The 24,928-nt window shown below is 38.3% G+C and overlaps 1 protein-coding gene across 1 annotated transcript in view; it reads left to right on the forward strand.

Moving 5' to 3' along the window:
• Positions 1-19,716, forward strand: part of ZC3H6 (zinc finger CCCH-type containing 6) — a 34,795-nt gene extending 15,079 nt beyond the window's left edge. The window contains exons 5-12 of the mRNA XM_072427399.1: positions 6,169-6,302; positions 6,740-6,856; positions 8,136-8,247; positions 9,196-9,305; positions 10,508-10,572; positions 13,167-13,522; positions 14,323-14,421; positions 15,458-19,716. Of these exons, the coding sequence (XP_072283500.1) occupies positions 6,169-6,302; positions 6,740-6,856; positions 8,136-8,247; positions 9,196-9,305; positions 10,508-10,572; positions 13,167-13,522; positions 14,323-14,421; positions 15,458-16,914 (2,450 nt within the window). The 3' untranslated portion in view covers positions 16,915-19,716. The remainder of the gene's footprint in view (positions 1-6,168; positions 6,303-6,739; positions 6,857-8,135; positions 8,248-9,195; positions 9,306-10,507; positions 10,573-13,166; positions 13,523-14,322; positions 14,422-15,457) is intronic.
• Positions 19,717-24,928: the final 5,212 nt, after the last annotated feature.

Genomic DNA, 24,928 nt, shown 5'->3' on the forward strand with positions numbered 1-24,928 from the left:
CCGGTAGTGGGCCGCGGCCCGGTGGTTGGGGACCGCTGCTTTAGAGGATATTGAGCACCGCGACAGGACCGCTGCTAGCAGGAGCATATTTTACACTTAATCCTGCAGTGGATGTTAGGATAACTTCATAACCAGACAACCTTTGTGCTGTTATGTGTTGAGTGGTTAAATTTGTAAGCAAGTGTAGTACAGCATGGGTTGTGTAAAATATCGTCTTGTGACCCAAAGTTAGAAGTGAGATTATTTTTACACCCATTGCACACGCCGCCAGCACACGCAGACAGGCTGGCATGCACAGTAACCGGCAGTGTCTTAGAGACATATGCCCCAGGCCTCAATTTACCTACATGCAGCTGAGCAAGCACTGCAGCCATAGTTTTACAATTTTCTCTAGCATACAAAACAAATTGTACATTTGAATTCGAGATTCCCAATGCAGGGGCAGAGGTCAGGAATTCTTTTAACATCAAATATGCTTTAGTCATTTCATCAGACCATTGAATGTTGTTAGGGGCACTGGGGGTGGTACTGGGACAGAGCTGTGAGTCCCAATATGAGCAGTCAGGAAGGAATCCAGTGTCTGAAAAAGTTAATCATGCCAGTAAAGCTGACCAGCTGTTTCTTTTTCTGTGGGCGAGGCAGACTGGAAATGGCATCTACACGACTGGGGACTAGCAGCCGGGATCGTGGGGTTAAAATCATTCGCAGGAATGTGACCTGTTGGAGACAAAATTGGACTTTTTTCAGCCACACCCTCTGTCCCTCCTTTCCCAGAAAACACAACAATAAAACTGTATCCTTTTGACATGCCTCCTGAGAGGGGCTACACAACAATATATCATCAACTTATTGTAGTAAAGTGGAACTATGCTGCGGCTGCCTGTTGGCAAGGACCTGCTTGAGTGCAATTGAGAAAACCGCGGGTGAGTCAACAAAACCCTGGGGCAAGCGACACCAGGTATACTGCTGTCCCATAAAAAAAAAGCCATAAGGGGCTGAGTCTTTGGTGATAATGGTATGTAGAAAAATGCATTGGCCAAATCAATAACACTGTAAAATTGGGTCTCGGGTGGTACTGCTGTAAGAATGGTAGTAAGATCTGACATGACCGGTGCTAGGGTTGTGACCAGCTCATTGATGGCTCTGAGATCTCAGCAGGTCTCTTCCTAACAGGTTAACTGGGCAGCTAGGTAATACCTTGAATGAGTGATGTGTAATGTATTCTCCATGTACTGTACATATGGGGATATGAGGTGTGTGCTTATAGGGGTGATGACTCTGTTTATTCCCACAGAGGGCCCACCAGGTGTAGATAGACCTGACCAGGATCTGAAAACAGAACAAGTGGCTCCAGTGTCTACTAAGAAGTCTGTCAGGAATTGTCCATTTTTTATTGTGATTGTTGGGTTTTCATCAGCCTGGTCAGAGATTTGTAACATAGTGGTGGTGGAGTCTTCCTGTGGTCATCCCTATGCTTGATGTGGTTTGACTCCCCATTGTATGGGGTCCTTTGAGACAGGGTGGTTGTAATTGTGAGCTGAATGTGGCTGCATTGGCGCACTATGTGGTTGGTGTTGTACTGACTGCTGTTGGTGTGTAGGGCAGCCCTCGGCCCAATGTCTTTCCTGTCCCACAAGCAAAACATGCTCGATTCCTTCTAACATTTCAATATCCTCTATTGTCATTCCTGTCCTGTCTGCCTCCTCTGCCCCTACCTCTTCCTCTGTATCCTCCAGGTCTCCCTGAATAATGGAGTCCCTGCACATGGGGCTTTGGCGGTCTAGGTATTTCAAAACATCCTGCCACGTCTTTAGTTAATAATTGTCCCATTATATCCCGCGGGGGTAATATGCTCCAATTATCGATAATCATTTTGGCAGTTTTAGCATGTTCAGAGATTAATCTATTAACCAGAGACTGTTTAAAAATTACATTCAAATCTCCTAATCCTAGGTCTGCCTCTTCCTTCCCACACTTTCCTAAACCTTCGAGCGTAATCAATTACTGTTTCTCCTGCTTTCTGTTTGCACGCTAATGCTGTAGCCATTGATTTTCTATCTCCATGTATCCTAACAAATTCATTATGCACTTGATCCCACATAGTTCGATATTGTTGCTCAGTAATGAGAGGATAGTGCTTTACAGTGGTCCCTGGGATAGTATTTTTAGGGCTGGTGTTTTTTCAAAATCTACACCTCCGTCATCTGAATTTGTGTATCTGTAATCTGTCACTCCTTAAATGATAAATCGAATGTCTTGTACTGTAAGTTGCTGGCCTTGTGCCATTCTTTTTAAATAATTAATGGTGGCTGCAGGTGTTTTACGGGGATCTGGGGCGTTTTTAATAATGTCATTGAGGTCTTGTGTCCTCATTGGTTTATTAATCATTTGATCTCCCAAGGTAATAAAATGCACTGTTACTGAGCCTTCCTTTTCCTCCTTAGAGTTAAAGTTTTCTGAGTTCACCTTGGATCGGGTATTGTCAGCTGGGCATGTCTGTGTTTTTGGGCTTAAACTACACAACAGCTGATGATGTGTAGCTGCTGGGTTATGAAGGACTAGTGGTTGGTGGTAATAGTATCTTTGAATGCTTGGTCTTTGTTTTGGTAGGAAGATGGGGGAGAAACTTGTGTAGGGCTTGTTGCTGCACGGACTGTATTAGACAGATATCGTGCTCGTAATCCTCATCCTCCTGTGTTCTCCTTTGTGTTTCTGCTGTTAGTTGTGGGTATAAGGGTGTATACAAGGTGGAATAGAGGATGTGATTTGGGCAACAGTTTTCTCTTTACGGTTACTCTTTCCAATACATTTTCAAAGTATACCAGACTTCCCCGCAAGCCCTCATGTATTGCTGGTCCCACTCCAGAAGTTGTGGATCTAATTTATATCGCCATCCCTCTCGATTACTGAGACACATTCCTAAAATACAACTAATATGGAATTTAGAGAATGATCCTTCCAGTGGAAAGGGGTCAGGGGATTTCAAGTTTTCAGTGCCATTTTTCAAATGTAATGCAATGTCTGATTTTAATGCGTTTCTTTACATGTTTTTTGGTGGATCTGGGAGCTGTTTCCCCTTTGTGGAACTCCCTTTACCTTTGGTATTCCCCATAGTTACAGTATAATTTACAGTATAAATATCAGACGGTTGTGCGCAGGTATTGTTAGTTCAGTTGGTAGCTGCAGGGCTCGCTGACGTCCTGTTCCCAGGACCGCTTACCAAAATGCAGCTTAGGTGACGTTACTGCTTGCCTTGGGCAACCGCAGCAGTGAGGATTGACCCAACCTCCCTGGGCAACCAGATTAGTACACAAACCTATCTTATTTACAATATTTCTTACACTTCTAAATTATTGACACCAAAATTCTTATACTCTAAGAATGAAATAAAACAGAGGCCACCAGTGTGCACAAATTCAATAATAGATTTCCCAAATTTTTTCCTAACTAAGGACCTTCTATGAGGGAGTCTACACTGCCACAGTACTTAGGTTCGTAAGATGTTTACAGGGACACAGGGTTGGGCAGAGGTAGAAAAGAAAATTTCAACTTACCTGATCCTGGTCCTTTTAAGGTAGGTAGATATCCCACTTTTGACACCAAATTGTTAAGGCAATCTCCTACTGCTGGGAGAGCTCAACACACACACAACTCAAGCATGTAGTTAGATCACTCCCAAAACGTTATTGTTTGCACACAGCAGACAAAATTCTGCTGCATTTACCAGCATTGTTTGCCAAATCGTTTTGTTTTTCAGTACAGCTCGTACTGCACAATCCAATGTTTGTTTGTAACATGAGAAGCTCCATACTTTTATCCATAACCCTCCCCCCATCTATCCCCAATCCACCCCCCACTAGTGGCTGACCCCTGACTAACCTTTCTTCCACCTTATTTTTACTGTCCTACCCCCTCTGTCCTAGTTTAAATATCCCTCCACCATTCCTCAAGCACAACAGACCCCCTTTCATTTAGGTGCAAATCATCTCTGGCATACAGGTTGTACCCCAATGAAAAATCAGCCCAGTCCTCTATGAACCCAAACCCTTCTTTTTTGCACCGGGACTTAAGCCATGCGTTTAGCTAACTTGAGCTCCCTCTGCCTTTCCAGTGTTGCACATGACACAGGCAAAATTCCAGACAACATAACCTTGGAGGTCCTTTCCTTCAACTTGAAACCCAGTTTTTTAAACTGATTTTTACGGATCCTCCATCATCCATCTATCTTGTCTTTGGTTCCAACATGGATCAAGACAGCTTGGACCTGTCCTGCCCCTCCCAGTAATTTGTCACTCGGTCCACCACACGCCGAACCTTGGCACCAGTGGGACAGCAAACCATTCGGTTGAAGGGATCCGGGCAACAAACTATTCTATCAGTCCTTCTGAACATACAATCCTCTATAACAACCAATTGCATTTCCCTACCCTCCCCCACTAGATGTGCTGCTCTCCCTGCTGTTAGGGGTAGCAGTAACATCTAGAGTTGCCACCACTGGGTCCGTCACCTGCACATCTTTACATAACTTTGCAAACGTGTTCTGGGTGCATCTTCCACTCCCTCTAACCACATTAACCCTACTTCCTACATGTTCATCCTGAATAACCTCTCCACCCTCCACATTTAATCCATTACCTACCTTCTCAGGGAGCAGGAAGTCCCCTCTCAAGGTGATCGACTGATTTAAGTTTTGCAATATGCTTCTCCAGCTATTCTATGCAAGATACTAGAAGCGTGACTTCCTCACATCTGTCACAGTGGTATTCATCTAGGAGCTGTTGCTCAATTTGTGCATACCTATGGCAGAATGTGCACTGAACCAAACCTTCCACCTTGCTACCACTCATTTTCCCAGTTACAATGTTTATTTGTTTACAAGGACTTGTAAAAGTTTACTTACAGTTTGTGGTTACTATAAGGATTTAACAGAAGTTGTTTTTAAACTCCTGTGTTTTCTAACTCCACTTGATTAAAAGCCACTTGTTTCACCAGCCAAGAGTGAGCAAGGCAGTGTTCATTTGAATGTTACAGCTCATGAAAGCTGTTACCTAAACTTCAGAGCATCTATTTATTCCACTCTGTAACACTTTACAGATATCTTTGCCTAAAATCACTTGTCATTACCATTTAGAAAAAATGTGCACTGTAAGTTTTGTTTCTACCTCCCGTTACCTTGTAGAAACTAGGGCAAAGTGCTATAAAGGAATGTATGATTTCAAATATTACTGCAACTGGTGACATTAATGCTGCAATTGATATGTATCACCTCATACATACCCAATAACATAGGTGAGGTGATGTGTGTTATGTATGTATAACATACATATGAGATAGGATTAGTGGCATGAGTATGTAGAAGGGGTGATATGAGTGTATACAAAAGTATGTAAAAAGATCAGAAATGAATAAACATGCTTGATTAGTGTAAGCATAGTTATAAATAATGAAGACTTACTAAGTACTTAAGGGATTTCCCTTGGCTAGGGAAATAAGGGTATCAACTTGTAGAAGTAGCATTAATGTCACTGTGCCGGACAACAGGTCTAACCACTACAGGAGGCCTACAAAAAACTATTAGAGGAGGCAAGAACAATACCAGTCACCCTTTTCAAGCAGGGAGAGCTGCAAGGACTGGTCTTCATTATAAAGAGTCCTACACAGAAGCAAAAGTTTTGCAACACATCGCAGGAATCCAGAGGAAATATACAAAGAATACACATGCTTTTCATATTTAGATTATATTTATTTATCCTAGAAGGTAAGCTTCCTATGATGTGGAGAAGCAGTCTGTGTTTTCTGAGAGCTATTTATGAACACAAACCAAGACTGATTTCTAGTTCAACCGAGTACTGTGTACTCCATGTGAGTGTGATATATTACCAATTACTCCTTTTTACTGGGAAGCAAGAGCCAATCGGCTTGGTTTTCACTTTTGTGAAATGAGTGACAGCTGTTCAATACCTTTATCGGAAAAATCTGTTTTCACGGCTTTTGTTGGATTGAAAATAGAATATAAACCAAAGCTTTAATGAATAATGTGTTGGTTTTCATTTTTTTTTTTCATTTGGGCTTTTCTGTTTCTAAATGTTTATTTATGAACATAAGTTTTAGAAAAAATGTTTGCAGTTGTGTATTCACAAGCTCTATTAACTATTTGGTATTTTTTAGGAGCTGAGCAGCAACAAAAAGGTTATTACTATGGTCGAGGAGGAGGTCCCCATAAGAAGATGATGATACGGAAGGATAGAGGTCGAGGCAGAGGAGCACATAAGGGTTCCTATTACCAAGATGGCTTCCAAGAGGTGAGACCCTAAAAAGATGCTGAATAATCAGAAGGTTTTGTAGGTTGTGACTAAATTGTCCTGGGACATTTTGTATATATTTTTTATTTGCAGAGGTCTAATTTTATTAAGGTGATTATAATTCTGCATCCCGTGATTAATGTGTTTATTGCCTTGTTCTGTTCCCCTTAAACACAACTGTAACACTCAGCCAGACAGTAGACAGTTGTGTCCCTTTGCCTCCTGTTACCTAACTCTCGTCATAAATCTCATAAAGATTAAAATGAATGTAAACCCCATAGTGTTCCCTATACTCTTTTTCTTAAAATGTCACAGCTGATTAGATATCATTTTTATTGAAGCTGAGGCAGGAGATTATGTTAATTTCTTTAGATACCAAACTGATTTTGGCTCATAGAGATAAACTTAAAAATTCCCTTTCCTCTTTTTTTTGGTAGGAGCATAAACCAATGAAGAAATGGGTGACTATGAGTCAAGAGTTTATTAATCAGCACACAGTGGAACGCAATGGCAAACAGATTTGCAAATATTTCCTGGAGCGACGATGTGTTAAGGTAAAACCAGTAAAAAAAAAAAAAAACTTTAAAGAAATGTATGGCGTTCTTAGCAAGCAGTAAGATGAGTCCATGAGTAATGATTGTAGCCTTCTTTGCAGCTTTTTTGTTTGGAATATGATGTCCTAAAAGTTTGCACTGCTTATTGCCAGACAATTTGTAGTCACTAAATCTGTGCAGACAGGAGTGACGATGTGCTAAATATACCAACTTATAGTTTCTTCACATGGTGAGAGAAATGGTGGCCCTGCAGCACTAGAGCTGTAGCTTTGAAAATCAGCCAGGATGCTACCTGCATTGAGTTTTTATGTTCTCTGGTGTTTGTGAGGGTTTCTTGTGGGCATTTCAGTTTCCTCCCACTCACAAAAATTTACTGGAAGGTTAATTGGCTTCCCTAGAATCTTAGATTATGTTATTGACATGTGACATGATAGGGCCATAAGCTTATTAGCTCCTCTAAATTTCATGACTTTTGTCTTGTAAAGCTCTCCGGAAGATGTAATTTCTCTATCAATACATAGGAAGTTACTGCATCTTGCACATCATAGTCTGCATCTACCTCCACATTAAAAAAGTGTTATAAGTGTTATATGAATAAGTTCCACATTTAGTTAAAAAACAACCCAGAAAAAAGTTTGCTGAATGGACAGAATAAGCATAAGCAGCATGGTGTCCAGAAGGTGTAACTAAGAAATCAGGATCCAAGTTCCTAAGCTCTGGGTTTGCCTGTGAATACTGAGGGGGACTGACCTACCAAGAGTTCTCATGCTGATACATGTCTGCAAGCTGCTGTCCTTCTATCCCATTTTCCCCTCCTTTGCTGTACAGTAAAGAGGCTAGGAAAGAGAAGGTTCAAGGACAGTAGCAAGCAGCCACTGATATAAGAACAATTGACAGGTAGGGGTGACACTGGCAGCGCCAGGCCCACTCCTTGCATACTTTCTACATCCCTTACCATCATTGGTGGTTAGCACATTCTCATTATAGTGCTAGGATTTTAGGTTTGCATCTCGTTCAGGACACTGTCTACATGACATTTTCATGGTTTCCTTCCACATATACTAAAATGATACTGGTTTGTTGGATGGTGCCTGCCTCTCCCTTCCTTTTATCTGGACTTTGGCAAGACATTTGACTATGCATATGGCAACAATTAGTTTCTAAGCTCTAGTGGGGGTCAGTTAGTGATGTAAATTTTTCAATATATTCTAGAAAGCTCTGGTGAAACATATGAATTCATAATACTAATAATACATTCTAAGTTTTTTTTCTTTCTCAGGGAGATCAGTGTAAGTTTGATCATGATGCAGAGATTGAAAAGAAGAAAGAAGTGTGTAAGTTTTATATACAAGGATATTGTACCAGAGGAGAGAACTGCATATACATGCATAATATCCTTTCAAGGCACATCTCTGTGTTTTATGTTTGTTAACTTGCATTAAGATTTTTTAGCATTACATCCAGTAGATTCCACCAAATGAATGTAAGCCAAATATAAATGAGGGTCAAATTGCTACTTTCTGTAAAGGGAATGTGTCATTATACGTAGGGTGTATGCTGTTGGTGGATTTTTTTTTAAATCCCCATTACACTTTAAAGGTTTTTCTCCAGGTTAGAGTTGCCTTTATGAACCTGTGATATCAACTATCATCTTTCTAGTTATCTACCTATTGCTAATAGTGTTTAAGGGTGGTTCTGCATTAGTAGTGTTTACGGGTGGTTCTGCGTTATTTTTGGAAACCTCCTGTTTATCTGCAGAAACTATGTGAAGCAGAGCTGTGGGCATCATTGAATGCGATAGCATACAAATGCTATCATTTAGTTCCACCCAGCAGTTTCCTGCTCTTCCCGGCAGCATTTGAAAGTATGTGATGGCTTTGAAACTAGAGAGGGGCATCAGCATGTCAGTGGAAAAGACAGGAAGTGGTTGTACATTGATTAATATCTTACAGGTGGAAATGAGGAATACTTCTAATGCCCTATATTATCAACCTCGTCACTTACTAAAAAAAAAAAAAAAAAAATGCTACTGGGATGTTTTAAAGGAAAGCTTCAAAATGTGTTCATTCTAATGAATGTGTCCTCATAAACACTGTGGGACAGAAGGGAGGCAATGTGAGCTGAAGCATACAATTACCATAAATAAAGAGCAGGTGTATAAAGGGCGATGTGAATAACCTGATTACAAGCAGTGCTTGGTTGTTAAAAAAATTATGTACCCAACTAACATTAGTAATTGGTATCTTGAAGAGGATAGTTGTGCTGCTATGATAACACTTTCATTAGGATTGGACAAATGTTTTTGCAAATTTATTATACTTAACTTTTCTGCATCATACGTGAATTTCCTTGTAAGTTTTACCATACAGGAGCAAAGTGCTTTCAAGGTGACAACTGCAAATTTTCTCATGAGCCTCTGAATGATGATACCAGAGAGTTACTGAACAAGGTATGTAAGAACACCACCATCAAATGATACTGAGAAGTTGTGGAACTGTAAGGCTTTAGTCTACACGAACTCCAGACAGACTCCAGACTATAAAGCCCATGTTTAACCTGAACATTTTTAAAGCCCATGTTTGAAATTCCCACTAGGGCGTTTCCTTGAGGCACGTTTTTTGAGCGTTCAAGATAATGCTACTTACTGCTTTTTAAAAATTAAAAATGGTTTGAAAACACCTATAAATGCCCAAAAATGTGCAACAACACTTCTATTGCAATAATAAATAAATTAAACCATATAAGAAATAGTTGGTCCAGAGGAAGGCAAAAAAAAACCCTGGTACAATTTGCTTCAACAGGACATGTTGATGTAATCCATCAGGTCCTGGTGCTTTGTCAACCTTAATTTTGCCCAACTGTTTCTCAATCATATCAATTTTGAGCCATTGTGACTCCTTAAAGGCAGTGACATTGCTATTATGAATTTTGCAATCGTCAGTTTTTACCTTTTCCAGCCAATCAAGGAGAGAGGTTGTATGAGCCACTGCTCACAGTATCCCCAGTGGAGCTTTTGGCACGTGTTCTGCGCACACGTGCCACTACAGGGAAACTTGTCCCTATTTGCCTTCTGGTGCATGTGGATCCCACGCTGTCAGGAGGTCCCACGGCTGTTCGCTTGTCATAAGTGTAGCCATGGGTATCATCCTTTCATTTCAAGTTAAACAAATTTAACATTAAAGTCTGGTCTATTATTTATTAGGTATTTACTTTCAGGGAATGACTAAGTGGTGTTATAAAGCTCTGTACACCTTCCCCAGGATTAAAATTAAAACTCAAAACAATTGTATATTCGTTGTAAAACATGTCAAAGTTGTTTTTTAAATATATAAATGCAGTAAGAGTCCGTGTAGACCCAGCCTAAAGTATGCATGTCAACTAGCATTTTCTGTATAATATACAGCTCTGTCACTCACTTTTTCAATATTTCTTACCATTTCATGCTAGCAAAAGTTATTAAAAAAACTAGTTATGAGCTGTATCAAGTAACGGGAGCTTCAAATAGATAATAAAAAAATGAGAACTGAAAATTTATGTAGAAGTTTTTAAATGTATGTTTTAATTATTTAGGAACTGTAACATACTGCAGTTACTACACACACAGATTGATGCACTTTATATTGCCCAGCAAACAATGTGTTCTTGCTGCAGGTATTAAACACAGAAGAAGAAAAACAGCTTGAGGAGGAAGAAGTGGAGGAGGTGCCACGCCATGGGTTGGTATCATTAGCATAAACTATGGTCTCTGTACATTATCTACTTTGCCTAAGTGAACTCCTTGAACGCCTTGTCTACAAAAGGGTCCTCTCCTCCTGTATCACTGTCTGTATTAGTCTGTCATTTGCAATCCCTATTTAATGTACAGCGCTGCGTAAAATGTTGGCGCTATATAAATCCTGTTTAATAATAATAATAATAATAATAAGTGTGCCACATAGGCTTAGACCCAGGGGTGACAGCAGAAATGTTACAAGGGTCTATAAAAGTAGTTTAATAGTAATTTAAATTGTTTAAATACAAAACCCTGTCTGCATTGTAATTGATGGAACACAGGAACAGGTATTGAAGCTTCCCTCTCAGACAACTCATAATTTATGTGCATGATTGCTAGCATTCCCTTCTGTAGCGCTAGTATGAGGTCGCTGCTGTAACATGTTACATTGGGAGTTATGACATTAGTAGCAATCAATACTGGCTCCAGCAAAGCTTCTCTGTCTTCTATGTTTATAAAATGCAAGGGAAGCATCTGGGGAAAAGAGAACAACTGGTGGGCTATGTATTATATATTGCTCAAGTCTGATCTGCCATGTTATTGAACGGATTTGAGTGTCATTGGTAGAGATAATTCATTGGCTTAAAACAAGGTGATGCACTTTCCGATCTTTTTGGATAAAGTTGGAAATGGTAAAACTATGGTTAAGATTTGCCCCCATTCAGAATGTCCCCTCACTTGCTAGACAACAAATAAGGAGAAAGACAGTAGTAAAACTTATGGTTCTAAACCTTCCGTACTCTATTGGTGGTGTTTTGCTTCAAAGGAAGCTAGAATAGGGAGACATTTGTAGAGTACATCCCTTTGGAAATGACAGTTTTTTTTACTGTCTGGATTCAGTACCTTCTAAATCAGTGACCTGTAACAAGCAGTCAATTAAATATCATTACTGGTATCAGATTTCATATTTAGGGGAGAATAGATTCAGTTCAGCTAATCTCCCCTCATATCTTAGCTCCTCCATTACTTTTATTGGTGTAGTTTCCCTTCTCTGCTGTCTCTCCAATTCCACAATGTCCTTTTTGTGAACTGGTGCCCAAAATTGCATATTCCAGATGTGGTCTGACTAATGCTTTGTACAAGGGCAGGAATATGTATCCATCTCTGCAGTCTATTCGTTTTTTAATACAGAAAGTACCGTATTTTTTGCCGTATAAGACGCACTTTTTCTTCCCCAAAACTTCGGGGGAAAAGTTAGTGCGTCCTATACCACAAATGTGTTAAAAAAAATATTTAAAATATTATACTCACCCGATACCCGATCCTGCGTGTGTCTGGCTGCAGCGTGTCTCTCTTCTCTCCTCTGCCAGCATCGTGTTTTCTCCTGTCTGTAAAGCAAAGCGAAAGAAGCCGGCACAGCGCCACCTGCTGTTCCCTGTCCTAACTGCCGTACAATAGAAAAAAAGCACAGAGTGATCAGAAGGGGAATTTGAATGACAGAGTGAACAGAAGGGGAGTTTGAATGACACAGAGTGATCAGAAAGGGAATTTGAAAGGTACAGAGTGATCAGAAAGGGAATTTGAATGGCACATGAGTGATCAGAAGGGGAATACCGGTATGAATGGCACATGAGTGATCAGAAGGGAAATGATCTTTCAGAATCTTTTTTTCTAGATTTTCCTCCTTTAAAATTGGGTGCGTTTTATATTCCGCAGCGTCTTATATGGCGAAAAATACGGTACTTTGCTAGCTTTAGATATTGCAGCTTGGCATTGCATGCTGTATTAGGTCTATGATCTACCATAACCCGCAGATCCTTTTCCATTTCTGACTCCCCCAAATGTATTCCCACTAGACAGTATGAAGCATGCATGTTGTTGGCTCCCAAGTGCATAATTTTACATTTATCCATAATAAATGTCATCTGCCACTTGGCTGCCCAATTAAACAGTACATTCAGGTCCGCTTGTAGATTATAGATATCCTTTATGGACCTAATTCCATTACATAGTTTGGTGTCATCTGCAAACACAGAAATGGTACTTTTAATTAATTATACTTAGTACTTAATGGTACTTAGTAATTAATTACAACTCTCTGGATGCGTCTTTAAGCCAGTTCTCAATCCATTTACAGATTGATTTTTCTAAACCTATTGACCCTAACTTGCATAATAACTGTCTGTGGGGTACAGTGTCAAAAGCTTTAGCAAAGTCCAAGTATGCTTTCAACTGCTATTCTACTGTCTACCTCTCTGTTTACTTCCTCATAAAAAGAAAGCAAATTTGTTTGACAACTTCGGTCTTTCTTCAAGCCATGCTGACTATCACTTATATTATTCCCAGCAGAAACTCCCTTATGTGGTTCTTTATCAAACTCTCCAGGACCTTTCCAACTATGGACGTTAAACTAACCGGTCTGTAGTTACCTGGTAATGACGTTGCTCCCTTTTTGAAGATAGGAACCACACTGGCTTTGAAAATACCAAGCTCTGCTCTTTGAGGACATGTGGATGTAAACAATCAGGTCCTGGTGCTTTGTAGTGTTAGTAATTTATAGTGGCATGACTCAAATTTGCTTTGTTGCTTTTTTTCTAGAGGGAAGTTTTATAACCAGCCATACATGCCGTTTGCTGGAAACCACCCATCAATGTACAACTCGGAGCCCCTAACAGAACTAGGACCTATGATACCTCCACCACAAGCTATGCCAATGTATGGAAACCAGGGAATGAACGTGCCATTTAATCAGTCTTCAGCACAAGGCCTTGGCCAAAACCACCAGAGGGACGGCAACAGTACTTCCGGGCCACCTTTTCTCCATACTGCTGAAGAGACACATGTCATGCAACCACAAAACAGTTACCAACACTCCCAGAATACTCCTGGATACTATGACAACTACTACTCCCAACAGGCTGTTCACCATGTGCAGTCTACAAACATATCGGAATGTAAGTTACAATTGTTGATTCCTGTCGGAAAAAAATTATTTTGTTTTTCTGTTTTTATTTTTTGTATCCTCCACAGTAAATCCTACCTTTTAGTTCTTGTTTGACTAGGAGCAGAGGCTACACTTTCAGAATTTACGTGCAGTGCCACCTGCATACAGTCTGTATTTCCTTCAGTCACTTTTTCCCCATTAATAATTCCAACTGAAGTTTTGAACTACTCAAATATGAAGAATCGAGCAAAGAAACCTGAAGAAAATTGAATTGTTTTGAAAAAACAAATTTTAATAACTTTTCCTGCTGGTTTCTGTGCTCCAGTTTTGACAATGTAGCAGCACAGTACTTGTTAAGCACTCACTATTTACTCAGTGTTTCTGTTCATCCCACTTTTGACCCCTTGCTTCCTCCCAAAGTCATAAAAACCACTAGTAGGTTTATCTGAGTGTTTCTTTAAATGACTCTAAATACTCTTTATAGAGCTGCAGATGTTGGTGCTATGTAAATAAATTAAATAAAAATAAACACATTGTCCACTACTGTGCTGTGGGGAATATTATTATTCGGTGATGTTGAAAAAATGTACACCATATCAAATTAAACTATCTTTTGGAATTGGCATGTGTCATGTAGGTATTTTAATGTACACATGCAAGTCTTTACTAATCTTGGGCAATGCATGATTAGGAATGTTTATTTTAGCTTTTGTATCATGAAGGTGTTTGACCGGAAATAATTTTCCAAGGTTTTCTTAATGATTTAATGCCTTCTAAGTTTGTGACTATTTATTACGTATTTATTTGCAGCTATGTGTAACGTTTTGTTCTCAAGAATTGGCAAAAACATGGATGGAGTAGAAACTAGCCAGCCGCCTCCTCCACAGAGATCAGTGAGCAGAGAAGAAGGTATGCACACAATATTCATTTTAAAGACTCAGAAAGCATAATCACAAAAAATGTACACACAGTAATTTCAGTTTGTTACATAAAAACAAAGCATTCCTTAAATATGTATACCATTTGTTGAAAAACAAAAAGCCTTTGCTTTATATACTGCATGACGCTCACAGTTACCTATATTAGCAAGGAGTCTTTTCTTTGACTTGACTAGTATAAAGTTTAATCTTGTTATAGAAACCTTGTTTCCCGCTATGCTTTGTAAGCTGCCATTCCCTGTTCAGTGATAAAACCAGCCAAGTTTCAGTGAAGTTAGCTATTTAATATGGGCATCGTGTTTAAACCCCCTATTTTCAGGCAAAGGATGGGCCAGAGCAGCAGTCAGATCTGCGATGAGAGAGTGGGGGGGGGGTTTCTTCCTCTTTGAGTGACGCCCCGTGCATGTGTGGTCCGAAAAGGTTGGCGACCACTGACCTGAGGGCCAAGCCGTTTTGCCAGTGTACATGGGGTACCACATTCTTTGTGCTTTTTCTATATATATCATTACAAGTGCTTGTTAAAGGTAATGTGTGTTCATTAAGCATTATTATGTACCTATTCATACCATCCATTTTCCAGAAATTAAGCAGAAATGCAGAAATCCATTATTGGGTTCTTCGAAAATCATATTACTGTACGGATGCCTCTGTAACTTAAAAAGAGTCGCTTACATTACATTGTAGAGAAATTAGAAATTTGCATACAACATAGGTCCTAGATTCAGGGGTTGAGGGACCATGTTGGTGCTTAATGTTGCAAAGTCAAGGTATCTAGACTAATATAGTGTGTGTACATAAATGATCGCCTTGCTAAGAAAGGTCCACTTTGAATACTTTTTACTTTCATAAAAATGGAGTAGAAATTGTGAGAGGGAGACTGCTAAGTTGGCTGTGAAATATTATTTCCTAGTTGGAAGGTTTTTCATGTTACCATTGGGTCAAAATCATGTAATGGAATTTTATTTTTCTTTGCTTATTCTATTTTTTTCTTTATCATTATATTTTAGATGAGTTTGCAAACTGGTACAGTAGTGAAGAGGAGGATGGCAGTGGTGTAAGTTCAATCTTGAAAACGCTAAGAAACCAAGCAAAGCTGGTACGTGCTAACTCCACAGAGCAAAAACTGGTTCCTCAAAATAATGACCCAAGACTAATGAAAGACAGGGCAGGGCAGATATTTGACCCTCGAGTAAGACCCTCTCAAGGGCAGAGTCCAGGCCATCAAGGAGAGAGTGTGTCTTCTGACCCGAGAATGGCTCGTGATCCTAGAAAAATGAAATTGAATGAGATTTCTGCTGCCAGCCAACCTGGTCAGCCTGGCGGTATTGCCAAGCAGCAGAAATTGGTGGATGAAGATGATGAGGATGCTGAGAGGGAACTAAGAGAGAAAGCTGTAATAATTCCGTTAGAAATGTTACCGGGTGTGACTTTAAGAGACCCACGGCGTAAACTGAGACAGTTCAGTCACATTAAAATGGATATTATACTATCCAAACCCAACTTTGCTAAACTAATTGTCTGGGCACCTGAAGATTTACTTCCTGTACCCCCTCCTAAACCTGACCCTGTGTCCTCCATAAATTTGCCACTGCCTCCGCTTATAGCTGATCAGAGACTTAAGTCAAGGAGTGAAATACACCATTCTGGCCTTGATCCAAGGTTAGAAAGGTTGGATCCAAGACTGGAATCAAAATCAAAGCAGGCAAATATGACAACCAAAAGTAACTTTAATGATCAAACTGATTCACACACACATAACAAGCCCAGTGACCCTCGACTTCAGAAAAACCTTCAGTCGAGATTTCACCGTTCTCCAAGTTCTGATTCTCAGCCTGGAGCTATGAAAGATTTGGTGCCTCAAAAAATTGACCCTCGCTTGGCAGCCAGGTCAGCTATGGGATCATCACCAACATCTGTTAAACCGCCTCAAGATGTCCTTCCATCATACACTCCCAAAATGTCCCCATCCAGTATTAAACTGGGGTCTCCAGGGTCAATACTAAAGAATATCAGTTTGTACAGTCCCTGTGATAGTTCAGCAACCTCTTCAGAGATGGGAGATAATGATGATCGTCAGAAGAATCTAGCCAATATAAACCAGTCATCGGAGTCTGAACCAGTAGACACTGTACAGCAACCTGTGACCTCCACAGGAGGACTGACATTAGCTAAAGACATTCAGAGTCCTGAGGATACTGAGAAAACACCTGGGAACCCAGATGAAAAGCCAACAACAACAAATCAATCTGCAGTTGCACAGTCAACCACTGCACCAGCAGTTCACAACCTTCCAGTCCAGGCCTTATCAGGACTTATCAGGCCCCAGTACAATGATCCAAGGCAAATTAAATCAACAGGATCTGCCAGCCAGGTATCAGATGCTAACACTGAGGCCGGACCTGATGACAAGCCCTTGAAAGATGTTTTCAAGACATTTGACCCCACAGCTTCTCCATTTTGCTAACTGCAACCTATACTGGAGGGGCCATGTTGTACATAGTTGTTTCCCACCCTCACCATTTTGTAGCTGGCTTTATCCCACACCCCTATTTATTGGTAATGACCGCATATCCGACCTCCTTTTGGTTTATTTCAATGCGGACATAACCTGTGCCGAGTGCATTTCCTGTGGTGTTGTATTTCAGACTCTTATGTAATGGTTAATCTTGTAATATTAGTCTTTACAAAATAGGTTTCAGTAAAGCACTTTCACTGTAAATAGGCCATAATGTGAATATGATGTGTACAATTTATTGGCATATTTGTATGACTGTATGGTATAAAGCAATATTCTGTAAAATATCTATACTGACTTACGGCAGAGTTTAAAAAAATGTATAGGTCAATACATAGAAATCGATCATCTTATTACAAGAAAAAGGAGGAAATAAGTTGTGAGCATTTTGGTATGACCTACTTGAAAATAATTTACAAAATATCTCAAAATCTTTAAGATATCACAAAACCCCAAGGTACTTGCTGTGTATGTACCTCCCGTTTTTTTTTAATAAATGAAAATTTTGTACAAGATTAAGGATGTTTATTGAAAAAAATCAAAACTTTGGAAAGCCAAAATATGAATATTACAGGGCTTTGTGTGCAGAACGTTTTCCAGTAAGTTATACCAATGAGCATCTGGTAGTATTTAATGCTTTGCTTGTTTCTTCTTATCACCTTTAATGATAGATGAATTTTATAATGAATTTACCATCAAGGAGCAGACAGTACAAAAATAAGGGTTATGAAGGTAGACACCCCTTCTCCTTTTAGTGCATTCCGTAATATATACAACCTTCGCTGGGAGTGTGGGTGAATACGTTTTAGAATATTTCTATTATATAGTTATCTCAATATAATTAACCATTGGCCACTATATGCGTTGCTTATGATTTCCAAAATTTCTTCCTAATGTGGTACGAACCCTATTTTCAATAAACCTTTTTTGGGAGACATTTTGTATGCAAATGCATATTTAACATTATTGATATTATGCATTCTGAAGAATAGAAAAGCAGTTTTGCTTTAGATTTCAGCACCTCTTACCAAAGTGAGCCAAGGTATATAAAATTGTATCCCAAATAAATAAAAGAAACTGAACCCATCATCAGATTGATTATAAAGAATTTTAATCTTTCCTGGGAAATTGTCTTAAACCAGGACTCTTAACTGCCTATTTAGGCCTGTCCATCATGGTGCATTACTTAAACTTTCATTATCAACATTTAAACATACACTGTATGGCATGGGCTTCCAGTGCACCAGAACAAATAACAAGCAAGCACTTTTTATTTTTGTGAACCACACACTTTGGTTAATGCAATGGTGTTAAATTACAATGTAATGCACTGCAGTATATGCTTTGCAATACCATGCACGCTATTACAGCACACAGGTATGAACAGGCTCTTAAAGTAAACTTATCAGCCATTGTATACTTAGGTAAAAGACCTTGCAAATGGTTGATACCACAATATACATTCTGTTATTTTTGGTGGCTAACAAAATTCTCTGTTGTGGACCTTATTACACTTTTATTACCTGGTTCAGTGAAAATTCCTCATTGTGAAAATTCCTCATTCCTCAAAAAAGCATTTAGACTGGAGAGGAAAAAGGTCTGAAATTAAAAAAGTAAACGTTAGGCAAAACATCAAATGTGAAATGCAAGCAGTGGTGTTATTTATCAATGAGAGGATCTGTATCTTATAGCACTGCCAACTCCAGAATTTTATGGAATGTTGTAGAAAGATCTAAAGTGGTCATAGGGGTACAATACGTGTACACAGGGTTACATGTATGTCAGTGTTTTACTGGTCAAGAGATTTGGAGTTTGTCTTACCACCTTTGCCAGATATTTATCTATATTCACACATATCTTGATCAACCAAATATAAAAAAATCTACTTAATATTGCCATCTCTTTACTATGTTTAACAGCACCTGTCAGTTGTGCTTGTTTATATAAACTACTGAAAGATGAATGAACGAGCGCTGTACATACAATGTCGTTCTGTTCTTTGGAGAAGATAGGAGGGAAGAACAAGCAAGCGGAACCCCGGTGTGCTCTCCTCCTTTTACTTCCATTGCAGTCCTTCAGGGTCTGTTGTTCATGGACTTCTGTACACGTGTCAGATACTCCGCCAAGAATCATAGTGTGTACATAGCCTAAGAGTTAGGGATAATTATCAGATGCTTGTTATTTTGGCTTTTGCCTCTAAAAGTCACAATTGTATGGAAAATCATGGCACAAGAAAACAAACTATAGTTTAATTTTAGGATTTACTTTAATGCTTCAATAATGCTCTTTGCTCTTTATTATTGAAAGAAACGAGGATGTTGTCCACCTTCTGTGCCCCCCACTTTGAAGTTTTTTTTTGTCTGCTGCCTAATGATGGATATGCATTATCACAGCCCAACATCCACTGTTGACCTCCGTTTCAGTGTATAACACATTTTATTACCGTTGATAAAATTTGAACTGTATGTAAAACAACACTCAAGTATAACAGTTATGAAATAGCATTTTAAACCATTTTATTATGTACTTGTAAAAACTGAAAGTCTTAAGGCAGTGCTGCAAAAATGGAGGATTCTTTTATTTTTATTCAGTTTTCACAGCCACAGTCTTGTAATTGTAGGTAAGTAGTTTAGGAAGTTGTGTTTATGTATTTTGCATGAAATTCTTTTGTATTTGCATTTTTTGTTGTTGCATTTTCAGTAATTGTTATTGATTGTTTATACCATTTTAACTAAATATTTAAACACAAAATATTTGTCTGTTTTATTGTACAGGATTGTTATACTGAAATTGTTGGGCTTTTGTTCACTTTAAGGCAGAATACACATCGGAAGTTTATCAAATGTCAAAACATTGTTTTTGTTTTTTTCCTATATCTTTCATTCAGAATAAAGGCACAAATAATGCTTCATCTCATTGAAGTGTAAAACTGAATACATGCCTCAAAATTAGCGCCTTTTTATTCTATGTAAAAGATGACTCCACATACTACTGCCCATTTTATCATTGATCATTAATTTTTACAGATCTGATGTCACTTTCAGAAAAACTATGCACATGATCATATTGAAGTAGCATGTTTTTTTTTTTAATTGTTACTTTAATTCTCTTAAAGTGGTTGAATATGCAGCCAACAGATGACGCTGATGGTTTTCATTGTTTCTAGCCACATGCTGGAGGACCTCAGTGCATATGCAATGTCTGCATCCTCCCTATAAAAAAAATACTATTCCCATGATTCCCTATATTGTGTACTATGGATGTGGGTGTTTACATTTGTAGTCTGAACTCTCAGGTTTGTGGGGTGGCTTCAAATAAAGGTATTTTGAATGGAACATGAACTGTAGCCACATGCATTAAGGATATGTAGTCCTCTGCGAAGGATATATATGCTTTTTTTTTTTTTTTGTTTCACCCCCAATTATTTTTTTATATATATATATATATACATATATTAGTAGTGGCAAGATCATATTGTTGACTTTTTAATGGATTCATAACAGAAGATCTAGAGGAAGGAATACACTGAATGACAGCTAACATTCTACATCTATTATCTGGCAATCAAGATAAGAAGCAGCTGGACAGAAGTGAAAAGACCCTTCAAACTAACACAATTGTGTGCCATATACATTTTCTATTATGTATTACAGAGCCTGGTCACATGATGAGCTTGTACCAATATCAGGCCTGGCCAAGAGCAGAATGGAACATAGGAGAAATAGAGGTGGCCCAATTTGACTTTTACACAGTTTCAAAACTTCTATTGATGATCAGTTGAGATATGGAAACCTACTTACTCACTCTTATCCCTATTCATACCCCCTAAACTCACTGCCCATCTCTACCTTGCTTGGGAGAATATCTTTGCCTAATTTTATTGCTGATTAAGGATTATTAGCCATCTTGGTTGGCTGAGCTGGAGTGACAAAACTGCACACGTTTTCTATGGAGGAATGCTGAGAATATGCATGTGCAGCTCAGTGTAAAGAAGGCATTGGAAATTTTTTTTTACAATTACGATTTAGGTTTTGAAGTCACCAGATCAGCATGACAACCAGGCAGCTAGGATTTTCTGAAGGAAGTCCGTGACAGCAGTCTGTATAATTTCTATCATAAAAGGATTCCTATACCCAGACAAATCCAAATTAATCAAAACTGAATTATTTGAGATCCATTACAGGACAGGGTCATAGGAAAAGTATCAGCTTTGGCCCCTTTCACTTAGACATATATGATTAAGGACAATAGGGGTACAGATAAATTTCCCCTTTTGTATTGTCTGTACCTATATTGTACCAACAGACACCAACTGCCAGTAAGCACCTGCTTACTTGTGAAGCTTTGACCAATTGCACTCTACCCTGGATTACTTACAGATTATAAATAGGGCCCCATCCACCTAGTCCTGAGCCCATGTCTAGATTGGTTTGTGTTTGTGTGTGGTTAGATTATTAAGTGTCCATTGTGGATCAAAATGTTAAATCCAACCCTTAAGGTTAACAGAAGAAATGAAAAAAGAAAGCATAAAGAGCAGTCTTTTTTGGCTCATTTTATTCAAAACATGTTGACATAGCAACAATGTAAATTCATGGGATATTCACATAGTATCCAATCATATTCAAACCCCCCTAGGATATGCAGCATATTTTTTTGTTTAGTTATATACTATACAGGCACTTCTAGCATTGTATAGAAAATAATCTTGGTGAATTGTTAAACCAGATCTGTTTAGTTGAAACCTTATATCTGAGATAAATCAAGCATATGATATACAAAGATAACACGTGGAATAATAGCTATCACATGAAGTTTCATATACTGTCAAAAAGTTATGAATCATAAACATATTTTTGATAGGATAATAATGTTTATCTTCAGTTAGCACAAATACCAAGCATATATAGCAACCCAAGAGGCTGAAATAGTAAAAGCAATGGGAAACCCCCACGTTTTGAACAACAATTTTCAAGGGACGAAAGATTGCTCTTCAGATTTTATTGACGTTATGTTGAACAGACCATGAGAACAATTCACAGAGTAGGGTATAAGTATCATTGTTATGTGTTGACTAAACTGCTTGCTTTAAAGATTTATATGTATATATATATTTACAGTTAGGTCCATAAATATTTGGACAGAGCCAACTTTTTTCTAATTTTAGTTCTGTACATTACCACAATTTATTTTAAATGAAACAACTCAGATGCAGTTGAACTGCAGACTCTCAGCTTTAATTCAGTGGGCTGAACAAAAGATTGCATAAAAATGTGAGGAACTAAAGCCTTTTTTTTTACACAATCACTTCATTTCAGGGGCTCAAAAGTAATTGGACAAATTAAAAAGCTGGCAATGACAGCCTGTAGTCTTGAACTCATGGAGTTTTGTTTAAACACTGTATCATACCCTACATTCTTTTACACAATAATATCACAAAGATGTCATATATATATATATATATATATATATATATATATCTTTACAGCAAGCATACCAGTGATTTTTCTTCCTCCTAAATCTGTATTCATAACACACAATTCCTGGATAGGTGTCACCTATAGTTTGTTTATGTGAGTACTTAAATGTACTTTTATGTATACCCAAATGAAATTCTCTCTCTACTTTATACATAAAATTGATTCATCATCACATATCTTCTCATAGGAACTAGTTATCTTAGAAAACACTTCTAATCACCAGAAGCTTTGAATATTGTCATCTTTCACTTTTTTTACATGGGGTGCTTATGTTCCTTATATTATTTACCAATTAACAATTAGAATGACCAATGGTTTATTCATTACAAAACAAACTTACCCTGTGATTTTTTTTTTTATCTATTCCACATAACATGACTAAAATTTGAAGCAATCTTTTGTTCTTTGAAAATTATTGTTCGAAACATGGGGGTTCCCCATTTCTTTTACTATTTCAGTCTCTAGGGTTGCTATAAGTGTTTGTTGTTTGTACTAACTAAAGATAAACATTATTATCCTATCAGAAATATTTTTATAATTCATAACTTTTTGACAGTATTTGAATCTTCATGTGTTAGCTATTATTCCATATGTCTTATCTTTGTATATATTATTCTTGATTTATCAGTTTAAGCGTATGGAGCTTCCCTGAGGAAGCCGTGATGACGAAACGTGTCAGATATATGAAACATTTTGACCTCAGATATAAGGTTTCAACTAAATAGATCAGGTTTAACAATTCCCTAGGGTCTTTTTTTAAACAATACTGGAAGTGCCTGTATATTATCAAACTAAATACAAACTTTATTTTGCATGTTGCATATATTAGGGGGGGTTGTAAGTTATTGGACACTTTGTGCTATGTAAATATCCTGTAAATTTATGTTTTGATATGTGAACCTGTTTTGAATATAAAGAGCCAAAAGGACCCCTCTTTCTGCTTTCATTTTTATTTCCTCTGTGAGTGAAGCATTTCAGGGAGTGTGGGAGTATTAGGTGTCCCAATCTCCCTGTTGAATTTTCTATTGTATTGTCTATTATTATGAGACGGAGATGTTATGATCAAACTCCTCAAGGGATGTAAAAATTCAGTAAGTTCTCTAGAAGCTCAGCATCCTCTAAAAGAAAATCACACCTGAAGATAGAAAAACACCTATGACCTATGGGTGTCAGTCAGTTAAAAATAGGGGCTCAGAAGCAAGTTGAGTGCATTTCCATAATGCCAGTCTGAAGAAGCCCCTTTATGCCTGTGGCTACAATTCATGCTTCATTTACAATGTCTTCATTGTAAAGACTGTGACTTAAGATCTTTACCATTTACATCATTTTCTGCACAGTTCTCATGGACTTGAATCATATTTTCAGTATTAGTATTAGGAAATCTAAGCTTTCTGACAAAACATGTTTTTTTGTATTTCAATGTTTTTATTAAACTTTTTTCAAAAAAACAAGACATTATTCACTTTTTCATGAACAAAAACAATCATTTTACAGACAATCGCATAGAAAACATCAATTAAACCATTGAAACTCAACAGTGAGGGGAGGTGGAAGACTCATATAAAATCAATCAGTAGGGGGAGCCATGGGATCACTCTTTCAGGGCGAAGTGTATTCTTTCCACGGGTCCAAAATTGCATCAAATTTTTCCAGGGTATCATTGATAGTGTGCGTGAGCTTATCGTTAACCATGATCCAATCCAATTTGGAGGACAAGGGCTCAAAAGGAATCACTTGAGATTTACAGGCTCAAGTCAAAGTGATACAGGCTGCCAACAGAATCAGACTAATCAGGTTCAAAGAGTGTTTAGGGGCTCCCTCATCACATTTGCTAAAAAGGGCACATTACGAAGTACATTGAATAGTTCTATTAGTGGAAATTAGCAGGAAAACCTTAGACCAGAAATCCTGGGCAATGGGACAGGACCACTACATGTGGACCATGGTGCCTCTAGCATCGCAACCTCTGAATTCGCTTCTAATAATGAAGAGTTAAGCAAAATTTTAGATAGGGAACTAGCCACATCACACCATTCTTCTTGGGACCAAACAAACCCCTAATTGTGTTCCCATGCCTCCATATATTTCAATTTGCGTGTTGGAATTGCTAGCACAGCATAAATGATGGATATTTGGCTTTTGGTGCAGATAAGATTTACAGAAACTTTTAAATGCAGTTGACTGTAGGGGGCGGGGGCCTGTCTGAATTTTGAACATACAATTGATATAATTTTGCGATAACTGAAATATTCCTGTCTCGGAAGGTCCTTCTTGCTAACCAAATACTCAAAACCAAGCATGTCTCCTACATCAATTACATCCTTAATTCGAAGATAGCCTCTATCGATCCACTATTGAAATTTTTTGAGATCTCTGCCAGGGGAAAACTCCTTTTTTGTTCCAAAATGAAGTAAGGGGCACATGAGCAGAACATAAACCACGGCAGTTGCAATATTGCTTCCAAATCGAGAGGGAGTGAGAAAGGG

Source organism: Pyxicephalus adspersus, chromosome 12 (assembly GCF_032062135.1).
Source record: "Pyxicephalus adspersus chromosome 12, UCB_Pads_2.0, whole genome shotgun sequence".
In the NCBI taxonomy this organism is placed as follows: Eukaryota; Metazoa; Chordata; class Amphibia; order Anura; family Pyxicephalidae; genus Pyxicephalus; species Pyxicephalus adspersus.